Raw genomic sequence first — 12,876 nt, forward strand, 5'->3', positions numbered from 1 at the left:
GGAAAGAACTTGACCTTGTAAGCATTCAGGTGTGTGTGTGTGTGTGTGTGTGCAGCAGAGTAATCTCAGATGGTATGGTCAGTTAAACAAAATGAGAGAGGAAAGATTAGCAAAATAAGTGTTTGTTGCCAGATTGGCAGGACAGGAAGACCAAGATGTCTGTGGAATAATACAGTAAAAAGTGCTTTAGAACAGAAATATAGGATCTGACAATGTTGGAGGCTTGACAGATAACAGATTAATTAATAGGAGGAAAAATGAACTACAAAGCTGGAAATTATGACAAACTCAGAAAAATATTATCTTTGGTCCCATGCTATCAGTTACTGAAAAGGAAGGATATCAGCAGTGCATGGGAAGCTTTGAGTTTTCCATGCATTGTATCTGAATGTGTACCTAGAGGAATCCCACACATGAAAGGTGGCAGACCATATAGCACATTAGTGTTGTGTGTGTGTGTGTAGGATGTCACAAATTGGGAAAGAAGGAACTTGCTGACATTTTTCTTGAAACCGGAAGGTTGTAGTTGGGAAGCGTTTCATGGAAGGGCTGTTCCAGAGCTCAGAGGCAAAGGGATAAAAGTGGCACTGACATCATCTTTTAATTTCCTGATGATGATCAAGGATGTGTGTCTTCTTCTGATGTAGGTATTGGTCCTATGCATACTGCACAGCCATGGCTGTTGCTAGAAATGAGATTCAGTTTAAGTTTTGTACAGATTTCTTTGGTACTATCTTGCACTAATACTCGTGTGTAATGCCATGGTAAAAAATGCACTGAGGAGGATGCTTAGAACTACACACTAAAGGAAAACTATTACATAGTTAATTAATGAAATTCGAGTACTGTAATATAATATTTAATGTTGAAATATCAGTCATTCTTAGTCAAATTTTTTTTTTCTTGAACATTAATTTCACATTCAAATAGTTAAACATGTTCTTGTTGCAGAGGTTTTTATATTTATGATTAATGAACTTTGGATAATTGTTAAAAATGTTTTTTTTTAACATTTGCAGTAAAGGAAATTCCTTCATTAAAAAAAATCCCAGCAAAAAAATTAAACAAAAATATGCATATAATGTCAGTTTACTAAAACTGATATTCAGAGTATGCTGATTAACAGAACTGAATCAATATGACAAATTGTCATAAATATAGGAAAATTTTATTCACACCAGGAATAAAAAAAAATATCCTTAATTTAGGCTACTTAGAAGATAAAAAAAAAATAAAATACATTCCTGTTATCTGTACATCATTTATAAAAGAAATACCAGATTAAAGAAAAATTCAAACTTTACTTCCAGCAAGCAAACACTGTGGGGTCTTTCTCAACTTTATCATCTAGCTCTTGATAACTAAGACCTTTAAAAAATATATATCATTAAATGAACAATAAATGCATCTTGACTTACAAAACTTATTGTAGAATTTACAAGCAATTTTTTTAAAATTTAACAGTATTTGCACGAATACTAAGAAAATGATTAGCCTATTTTTTTTTTGCAAGATTCACTTACATTCAGTATATGCTAAAATAATTAAATTAAAACAGTGATTTAAAACAACAGATACAAATTTACTGAAGTAGTCCATCACTTGCATGGGAAAGAGACCCGAGTTATAATCCTGTGATAGGAACTTTTATTAGGATTTTCTTTTTTCAGACAAGAGTAAAGTGGGCATCCAGTTTCAGCAAATAGACATATGACAGTACAGTTATTTCATACTAGTTGGACTGAGACAGTAGGTTCTTTCCCTCCCCCCTCTCTCCATCCAGCATACAACTGACACGGTCATCTCTCACTAGAGCACACTCATAAGGACTAAAGGAATAGTTTGAAGAGGATAGATTAAATCTATCCAGTATAATGAATCTCTCTTAACTTGGGATTTTTTTTTTTAACAGTTTGTTATAAGAGTGTTTGCTACATTAAGAGTCAACCATGTATAACAGACATATGGATTAACCACCTTATTATAGATAGACAAAAAAAGTTGCTTTCAGACAAGTTCCTTAGTCTGAAAGTGATAACGTGCTCTACATTGCCACTAGATATAGTCCAAATGTAGTTTAAAAGAAACCTCCAATTATTCCTTTGAAAATTTGTCCAGATATGCAAGTATTAAGTTATGTCTATTCCATTATCGCTTCACTGACTCACTATTTTAATCTTCTTGGCTGTAGAGAGGAAGAACATTTATCTAAGTGGTCTAATGCTCATAATACATCATGTCTCACAGAAGTGATTTTTTTACTCATTTACTGACTTCTTGTATGATCTTTCAGATATACATAATATTCAAACAGTGAATGAGTGGTACAAATAAGGTCGGCAGTTATAATGCAGCATTACGAAGAAGAATGGCATGTAACATAGTACAGTTCATCAAAAAAAAAAAAAATCCATCAAAATGTACATAACTATGTGGTGCAGTTGAAAGAACAATGGGACACAGCACCCCTTGACTGGAAAAGATCTAAGTTGCTGATCTTGTGGAGGTAGTAGGGCAAATGGCATAGCATGTTAATGATGAAACATTGGCACGGCATACAAATAGAATCTTAAATGGTGTAAACGATGAGTTGTATGGTGTGAAGTGCTCTCCTGAAATGAATCCACAAATTCATTGAGGGTGTCAAATAAGAATTTTACTACTTATAAATTATGCTTGCAAGTTTTATATATATAATATGAATGCAGGCAAAGCATCATCATCAAATTCCTGCCATGTACCCTCAAGGGGAGTACAGGATATGACAGTATTACATCATTACTAACTTCCTATCTACAATTTTCCTCCAAATCAGTCTGTTACTTGTCAAGACTCCAACATTATCAGATCTTATATTTCTATCGTCTAAGGCACTTTGTACCATATCAATCCACCTATATCTTGGTCTTACTCTGGGTCGTTTTGCTGCCAACCTGGCAGAGAACACTTGTTTTGCTAATCTTTCCTCTCCCATTCTATTTAAGTGACCATACCATCTGAGATTAGCTCTGCTAACGCATTCCTGGATGCTGACAATGTCCAGTTCTTTCCTAATATCTTCATTTTTAATATGATATTGCCATTGATGCCATCTGTTCACACCTCTAATCTTTCTCAGGACTCTCATATCTGCGGTCACTAGTCTTTGGTCAAGTGTTTTACTTCTGACCCAGCTCTCAGATCCATAAGTTAAAATTGGTTTGAACACAGTCTTGTATACAGCTAATTTAGTGTTCCGACTAATTTCTTTCTTATTCCATATGAATTTATTCAATTGACTTCCCACGATACCAGCTTTGCTGATTCTGTTGTCTATTTCTATATTTAGTTTACCATCTTCGGTAAAAATTGTGCCTAAGTAGCTGAAATGTTTTACTTGTTCCACAGGTTCTCCATTCACAACACAGTTGACATTTTCAATGATTCTGCCTATTTTCATTGCTGACCTTCATACCATATCTATTACAACAGCTATTCAATTTAGTCAGAGAATCTTGCAGACTTGTAGCGGATTTATTTAGAAGTATAACATCATCCGCATAAAGCAAAGAGCTGACATTAACATCTCCAATTTTGATATCAGGTTTAATACCACATTCCTTCATAATGTGATCCATATAGATAATGAATAACAGAGGGGATAATGTACATCCTTATCTCACACTAAACCATCTTCCTGTACTTCCTTCAATTCTAACTGCTGACTCACAACTCAAATAAAGACTAAGTATTGCTTGATATAATGCCCCATTGACACCATATAACTGCAGCGTATTGAATAGCTTCTCTCTTGGCACCTTGTCATATGCCTATTCCAAATCGACAAAACTTAAATACAGATCTTTGTTATATTCCCATGCTTTCTCGACTATTTGTCGTAAAGTGAAGATCTGATCCTGACAGCCTCTATTTGGCCTGAATCCAGCTTGTTCTTCACCAAGCTTTTCTTCCACAATTCTTCTCAACCGTTTCTCAAGTATACTTGCATAGATCTTGCCAGGAACACTCAGCAGGGAAATACGTCTGTAATTCTCACATTCATTTTTATTTCCCTTTTTATATATGGGTACTATGAGAGCTCTACTCCAATCATCGGGAATTCGTCCCTCTGTCCAGGCTTTCTGAACTATGCAGTGCAGCCACTGTAAGACTCTTATACCACCATACTTCAGCATTTCTGGTCGAATATCATCTACTCCTGCTGCCTTTCCACATTTCAAGCCTTTGATGGCTTTTTCCACTTCAAGTATGGATATGTATTCCTGACTGCATGCCTGGTCAGTGTTTTTTTATCACTGTGCTGTCATCACTGCTTGTTTCATTTAGCAGTTTTTCAAAGTAATTACTCCATACTTCAAGGATATCTTTTTCTCCTGTTTTCATTTCACCTTTATCATCTCTAATTCCTTTTACAGCACTCTTTCCTCCATTCCTAAGCTTCTTCAACAACCTCCAGAATATTTTGCCACCTTCTTGATATTTATTTTCTATATTCTTGCCAAAGTCCTCCCATGACTTTTGTTTAGCTAGTTTTACACAGTGTTTAGCATTGTTGCATTTGTCTCTATATTCTCTAAGAGCACAAGCTGATTTATTTGCCAGGAACTTTTGGTATGCTTTCTTCTTTTCCTTCACTGCCTCTTTAACTTCCTGTGTCCACCAGGGAGTTCTGATTTTTTTATCCTTGCACACAACCTCACCACATGCCTCTCTGGCAGAATCAATCAATGTTTGCCACTGAATCTCCAAGATTTGATTCCTGTTCTCAAACTCTTTCATTTTCTTTTCAATAATCTTTCTGTATTTTAGTCTACAGTTCACATCTGAGAGCTGCTCAACTTTTATTCGCTTTAAAACTTTCTTACATGTTATTCTTTTCAATATGAAATTCAATTTTATCCTGCTCAAGACTAAATAGTGATCACTTCCAATTTCAAATCCTCTGTACACTCTGGTGTCCTGCACCAGGGAGAAAACATCACTATCAACAATAACATAGTCAATGAGACTTTTCTTATTCCTAGCCTCTTCTCTCCATGTGAATTTGTGCACATTTTTATGTTGGAACATGGTGTTAGTAATAACCAGTCCATGTCCTGAGCAGAAATCCAACAGATATTTGCCATTATTATTAGCTTTGCTCTTTTCTCCAAATTTTCCCAAAATATTTTTGTATGTCTCACAATCATTTCCTACTCTACTATTTAGATCCCCAACAAGGACCAACTTTTCCTTTTTCATTGTGTCAGTTGCTTTTTCTAAAGTCTCAAAAAATTCTTCCACTTCTACCTTAGTAGAACCTTCTGTGGGACCATAGGCACAAATAAGTCTCATTGTCCAGTTCCCCATTCTCATATTTGCCCACTTTACTCTACTTGAGACCTACTGCCATTCAAGAAGATTAGCCTCGTATTTTGTGTTGAATACTATGGCTACTCCTTCTTTTCCTTGATTGTCATTGCCTGAATATAACATTTTGTATTTATTGCTCAGAAAGATCTCACCAGTTTTGGTCTTTTTTGTTTCAGTCACCCCTATTATGTCGATCTGGTACTTATCTAATTCCTCAGCTAGCTCCATTTCTTTGCCATTCAGGCTTCTTACGTTGATAGTACCGATCTTTAACTCTGGTGATGTTGAGTTGGGGTTTGTTTTCAGATTTGTTCCAGTAGCTGACTTTTCGCTGTTCGCCCTGGTTCCCTGGCGAAAACAACGGGTTCCTTGTTTAACCAGGTGACGCCCCAGCCGGCATGAAATTTTGTCATGTTGAACCATCATTTTTTATTTTGGTTTAACCAATAAGAATACAATTGGGTCGGCTAAATCCCAAATTGCCAGCCCATCCTCGTTCGTTCAGTATCAAAGTAGATACCCAACAGGGTGCACCACGAGAAGGTGAGGATTGGACATTAGGTCAGAAGCCCTGGTCGGTTCTCCGCATTCCTTTAAAGGCTATGTGGAGGTCTCCTCTCAGTTATACAGCTCTGACTCTTAAGCACCCCTGCAGGCAAAGCAAAGAATTTCAAATCCACTGCAACATCATGTTTGGTCTGGAAAACTGGATTATCTAACCTTAGCCCACTCATACTAAAATGTATGGGATTCACATAAAAACAGAGGCTATGAACCTTGCTCATATTTCATATTATAATTGACTATGGCTATTTTTTAAAACATACTAAAGACATAAGATAATGAGTTCACCATCTCACCCATTCATGAAAAATCAAATTGTGTAATAGGAAAGACAGAGGACAAAAGTTTTATTTTATTATTTTTTAAATACAGAAATTTAGTAGCCCTCCATTCATTACCATGTTGATAGGTAGTAACATTTCAAGCAAAAACTGATTTTTTTTTTCATACAAAAAGAAAGATGTGTGAAAATGATTGATAGATTACATTTATGTATTATAGTCTATATTAAAAATATAAACTTTTGTTCTGTTTTTCAATTTGGGATTTAGCTGACCAAATTGTATTCTTATTGGTTAAACCAAAATATAGAATGATGGTACAACATGACAAAATTTCATGCCGGCTGGGGCGTCACCCGGTTAAACAAGGCCCCCGTTGTTTTCGCCAGGGAACCAGGGCGAACAGCGAAAAGTCAGCTACTGGAACAAATCTGAAAATAAACCCCAACTCAACATCAAGAGAGTTAAAGATCGGTACTATCAACGTAAGAAGCCTGAATGGCAAAGAAATGGAGCTAGCTGAGGAATTAGATAAGTACCAGATCGACATAATAGGGATGACTGAAACAAAAAAGACAAAAACTGGTGAGATCTTTCTGAGCAATAAATACAAAATGTTATATTCAGGCAATGACAATCAAGGAAAAGAAGGAGTAGCCATAGTATTCAACACAAAATATGAGGCTAATCTTCTTGAATGGCAGTCAGTCTCAAGTAGAGTAATGTGGGCATATATGAGAATGGGGAACTGGACAGTGAGACTTATTTGTGCCTATGGTCCCACAGAAGGTTCTACTAAGGTAGAAGTGGAGGAATTTTTTGAGGCTTTAGAAAAAGCAACTGACACAATGAAAAATGAAAAGTTGGTCCTTGTTGGGGATCTAAATAGCAGAGTAGGAAATGATTGAGACATGCAAAAATATTTTGGGAAAATTTGGAGAAAAGAGCAAAGCTAATAATAATGGCAAATATCTGTTGGATTTCTGCTCAGGACATGGACTGGTTATTACTAACACCATGTTCCAACATAAAAATGTGCACAAATTCACATGGAGAGAAGAGGCTAGGAATAAGAAAACTCTCATTGACTATGTTATTGTTGATAGTGATGTTTTCTCCCTGGTGCAGGACACCAGAGTGTACAGAGGATTTGAAATTGGAAGTGATCACTATTTAGTCTTGAGCAGGATAAAATTGAATTTCATATTGAAAAGAATAACATGTAAGAAAGTTTTAAAGCGAATAAAAGTTGAGCAGCTCTCAAATGTGAACTGTAGACTAAAATACACAAAGATTATTGAAGAAAAAATGAAAGAGTTTGAGAACAGGAATCAAACCTTGGATATTCAGTGGCAAGCCTTGAAGAATGCCCTGATTGATTCAGCTAGAGGGGCATGTGGTGAGGTTGTCTGTAAGGATAAAAAAATCAGAACTCCCTGGTGGACACAGGAAGTTAAAGAGGCAGTGAAGGAAAAGAAGAAAGCATACCAAAAGTTCCTGTCAAATAAATCAGCTTGTGCTCTTAGAGAATATAGAGACAAATGCAACAATGCTAAACACTGTGTAAAACTAGCTAAACAAAAGTTATGGGAGGACTTTGGCAAGAATATAGAAAATATTCTGGAGGTTGTTGAAGAAGCTTAAGAATGGAGAAAAGAGTGCTATAAAAGGAATTAGAGATGATAAAGGTGACATGAAAATGGGAGAAAAAGATATCCTTGAAGTATGGAGTAATTACTTTGAAAAACTGCTAAATGAAACAAGCAGTGATGACAGCACAGTGGTAAAAAAACACTGACCAAGCATGCAGTCAGGAATACATATCCATACTTGAAGTAGAAAAAGCCATCAAAGGCTTGAAATGTGGAAAGGCAGCAGGAGTAGATGATATTCGACCAGAAATGCTGAAGTATGGTGGTATAAAAATCTTACAGTGGCTGCACTGCATAGTTCAGAAAGCCTGGACAGAGGGACGAATTCTGATGATTGGAGTAGAGCTCTCATAGTACCCATATATAAAAAGGGAAATAAAACTGCATGTGAGAATTACAGAGGTATTTCCCTACTGAGTGTTCCTGGCAAGATCTATGCAAGTATACTTGAGAAACGGTTGAGAAGAATTGTGGAAGAAAAGCTTGGTGAAGAACAAGCTGGATTCAGGCCAAATAGAGGCTGTCAGGATCAGATCTTCACTTTACGACAAATAGTCGAGAAAGCATGGGAATATAACAAAGATCTGTATTTAAGTTTTGTCGATCTGGAAAAGGCATATGACAAGGTACCAAGAGAGAAGCTATTCAATATGCTGCAGTTATATGGTGTCAATGGGGAATTATATCAAGCAATGCTTAGTATTTATTTGAGTTGTAAGTCAGCAGTTAGAATTGAAGTACAGGAAGATGGTTTAATGTTAAATCTGGTGTGAGACTAGGATGTACATTATCCCCTCTGTTATTGATTATCTATATGGATCACATTATGAAGGAAAGTGGTATTAAACATGATATCAAAATTGGAGATGTTAATGTCAGCTCTTTGCTTTATGTGGATGATGTTATACTTCTAAATAAATCCACTACAAGTCTGCAAGATTCTCTGACTAAATTGAATAGCTGTTGTAATAGATATGGTATGAAGGTCCGCAATAAAAAGACAAAGACAATGAAAATAGGCAGAATCATTGAAAATGTCAACTGTGTTGTGAATGGAGAACCTGTGGAACAAGTAAAACATTTCAGCTATTTAGGCACGATTTTTACTGAAGATGGTAAATTAAATATAGAAATAGATAACAGAATCAGCAAAGCTGGTATGTCAATTGAATAAATTCATATGGAATAAGAGAGAAATTAGTCGGAACACTAAATTAGCTGTATATACAAGACAGTGTTCAAACCAGTTTTAACTTATGGATCTGAGAGCTTGGTCAGAAGTAAAACACTTGACCAAAAGCTAGAGACCACAGATATGAGAGTCCTGAGAAAGATTAGAGGCGTGAACAGATGGCATCAATGGCAGTATCATATTAAAAACGAGGATATTAGGAAAGAACTTGACATTGTCAGCATCCAGGAATGCGTTAGCAGAGCTAATCTCAGGTGGTATGGTCACTTAAACAGAATGGGCGAGGAAAGATTAGCAAAACAAGTGTTCTCTGCCAGGTTGGCAGCAAAACGACCCAGAGGAAGACCAAGATATAGGTGGATTGATACGGTATAAAGTGCTTTAGACAATAGAAATATAAGATCTGATAATGTTGGAGTGTTGACAAGTAACAGACTGATTTGGAGGAAAATTGTAGATAGGAAATTAATAATGATGTAATGTTTTTCATGTAGTACTATCATATCCTGTACACCCCTTGAGGGTACATGGCAGGAATTTGATGATGACTTTTCTTCTGTGGCATCCATTGATTAATTCTCTTCTTTTAATCTCAGAGAGAAAAATATAAATTTTAATAAAAAAAAAGTATAAAATGAATGCACTATAAAAGTGGACACTGGTAGTAAGTGACAAATTTGTATATTTAAGCTGGATACTAAGCAATGAATTAACCTAATGTATAAACTTGTTGCCAGTGCTAAAAGGTTATTATTTTCTCTTCAAAAATATATCATTATTCACACATTTTTGACTTTGTCACATGTGGCATGGAGGTGAAAGCTAAAAAGAGTACACTATTGACTAGGCTAGTAAAAATAAGCATACATTCTCTAGTTTTATTATATGAAAGACCAAAAAGAATGCAGTTTTCATTATACATCATGTAAAAATCATACCTGTTTTGCAACAAATCTCATCATAACTATAAGCACCATTGAAATACTCGGCTAATGATCGCTGTTTTGATGCCACATTACTAACATCACTATTAAGCTGTATGGGATATTTTTGTAGACGTCGAATTAATCCCTTCATAAGCCCAAACTGGATCAATTTCCTAAAATAAAAATTAATAAAAACTTATTTCTTAATGCAAGTATTACAACCATAACAACAAATTGAAGACTTTGCAGCAAGAAGGGGATGGTTTCAATTTTGTCAACTGTTGGAAATTAAAAACTATTTAATTTCCAACAATTTAAGTAACAGTAAAAAATATCTTTACTGTTACTTAAAAGAAGTTTGCCAATATAATATACACATGAATACACATTTGAGCATTATTATTATGGTATTTCCTCAGAGCTGGATGAAATTTCAAAATTTGGAGCTGCTTCCTTTTTGCAAATTGCATAAAAATATGCTAATCTAAGGTAAATAATTGAAATAAGTAACAAAATGTTGTTACAAAACTATTACTACATGGAAATATATTAGAAAGCATCAAACAGCACAGTTTTACAAAAATTATAATTAAATATTAACATGAAATGATGAATGTTACAAAGTTGTAGGGAGCAAGTACTATAATTCATAACTCTGCACTGGCTTACTGGAGCTGCCTTGCTCTGACACCAATCTATTCAGTGTTTTTTTTCTTTACAGTGGAACCTATAACTCAATTTTCAACCAAAAATGGAGTTGCTTCCTTAATTGATACAAGGTCACTTATCCAGAATATAGATTTTTTTTCTGTTTCAGAAAAATTACACTGATAATAAAACAAACAAAATGTGGCAAGTGTATTACGGAAAATGTTAAGACTGACATTTCAGTGGATACAATTATTAAGCACAGCTTGTGAAAGACATGTTATGTCAGATTAACTCAATTGGTTTCTCATTTTAAAAAAAATAATAAAATTTTAAGTTCTCACAGACTTTCATACAGTTTATTACAGCATTGCTATACAGGTCACAATAAATTTGGAGGGCAAGTACTTCTCCTCCTTACATACAACAGATCAATAGTAACAAAACTGATCAGCAAACATCTTTTTATTCATATTGGAGGTTGGAGTAAAACAGCACTGGGAAATGATTAAAAACACTATTTTGATTCTTATATTTTATTTCAGTCACAGAGACATCTTCAGGAAGTACAACAGAAAACACACAAACGCAATACAAAATTAAGTGAAACACATGAAAGATCAGAGTCCTAATTAGGTGGGAGAGCCTCTGTGGGACCATGCTGGCAGCCTTGGTTGTAAATCAAATTTCATAAAATTCCATCTAGAGAATGGAGTTTGATCTGATTTTGCCACGCAAACTGACAAATAAAAATTGCAACTGTATGTACATTTTGCCGTTAGTCACAAACAAAAAAAAATTTCAAAGTGCATACACGTTACATTACAATGGAATGTAAAGTAAGTAGTTTGGTGTACAAAAAAGATATGCACATATGGTGATCAGTTGATATCTTCCATCTTAAACGTAAAAATGCAGGCAGAACATGTGAAAATCAATGGTTATAAACATCATTCTATCTATGAGAACAACTGCAGCCACCTATTGGGCATACCGATGCTTCTGTTCGATGCTTGTGTGCCCCCCCCCCCCCCATTTTGCAGTTAATATTATTATCATCAACAGGCTCATCGTGGGAGACCCCACTCGCACAGCTCATCATACCTTGACTTAAATGTATTTACTGTTCCTGCACTCACAACACAATACATTACGATCACCTACCACTCTCAATGCAAAAAATTTATTCCTCATCCTCTTGCTCACACCCATCTGATACAGCTTTCAGGGATGGCCTCTCGTTCTCACCTTGACTTCAGCTAGGAAAAATCTGGTAATTACTCCTTACCAACTTATACGTCTTGATCATATCTCCCCTTTCCTTCTATCCACTAGGATCTGTAATTTGCATTCTCTCAATCTGTTCTTATATTCCAGAAGAAAACTTGGTCAATCATCTCCGAACCCTATCCCACATTTAATCATCTTTTTGAAAACCTAGTGGCCAAATTTGTACAGAGTAATCCATATGCTGCTTGATCAAAGTCTTGTACAATGGAATCAAAACATCCTTACTTCTACACATCATTCCCATAAGCCACTGTGTTGTCCTTACAATTTTAGCAAAATGTCCACAAAATTTCAACTCCCTATCCACAATAACACCTAAATCTTTCATCTATTCCACCTCCTTTAAAATATCCCCACCAATTCTATACTCTGCATCCCATCTTTGCTTTCCAAATTTTAAAACTTTACACTTTGCATCATCTGTAAACAACTGTACATCACCATTTAAGCCCTTTCCAATGTCATTTGCATACAAAGTAAACAACAATGGCCCCAAAACAGACCTCTGGAGCATGCCAATAGTGACTTTCCTCTTCTGATATATCACTTCCCCATACACAGCCTGCTGATACCCAATCCCATCTGGTCCAATTTAACTACAAGTTTGTTGTGTATCAATCTATCGAAAGACCTTGCAAAATGTTTTCAAGTGACATAACATATGCAGTATTAAAATAATTTTCTTAATTTCTATGCACAGAATGCTTTTTTCTAGACTGTACTCTGAGTAGTTTGCAAATTTCAGTTTCGAAAGACATGTATTTATGTAAGAGAGAGAGCCAGCATTTGGTGTCAAGAGTCTGGAGAAATTATTTAATGAGACCTAATATAGTGTGTCAAGGAAACCAGACTGGGATGAGAGGAATGATGAGAATCTATGTGCAAGAGCAACTTAAGTTATGCAACTATGTTAGTGATACAAATACAAGGTGTGATAGATTAAAAAGTACAAGGAATGTTAGAGTTCAAGA

The 12,876-nt window shown here is 35.4% G+C and overlaps 1 protein-coding gene across 1 annotated transcript in view; it reads right to left on the reverse strand.

Moving 5' to 3' along the window:
- Positions 1 to 1,133: 1,133 nt before the first annotated feature.
- Positions 1,134 to 12,876, reverse strand: part of Nprl2 (Nitrogen permease regulator-like 2) — a 187,680-nt gene continuing 175,937 nt past the window's right edge. The window contains exons 9-10 of the mRNA XM_090393218.1: positions 9,980 to 10,140; positions 1,134 to 1,368 (exon numbers count right to left, since the gene is read on the reverse strand). Coding sequence (XP_090249344.1) covers positions 1,301 to 1,368; positions 9,980 to 10,140 — 229 coding nt within the window. The 3' untranslated portion in view covers positions 1,134 to 1,300. The remainder of the gene's footprint in view (positions 1,369 to 9,979; positions 10,141 to 12,876) is intronic.

This window comes from Typopeltis vanoorti, chromosome 5 (assembly GCF_054136105.1).
Source record: "Typopeltis vanoorti isolate ZY-2024b chromosome 5, IOZ_Tvanoo_1.0, whole genome shotgun sequence".
In the NCBI taxonomy this organism is placed as follows: domain Eukaryota; kingdom Metazoa; phylum Arthropoda; class Arachnida; order Uropygi; family Thelyphonidae; genus Typopeltis; species Typopeltis vanoorti.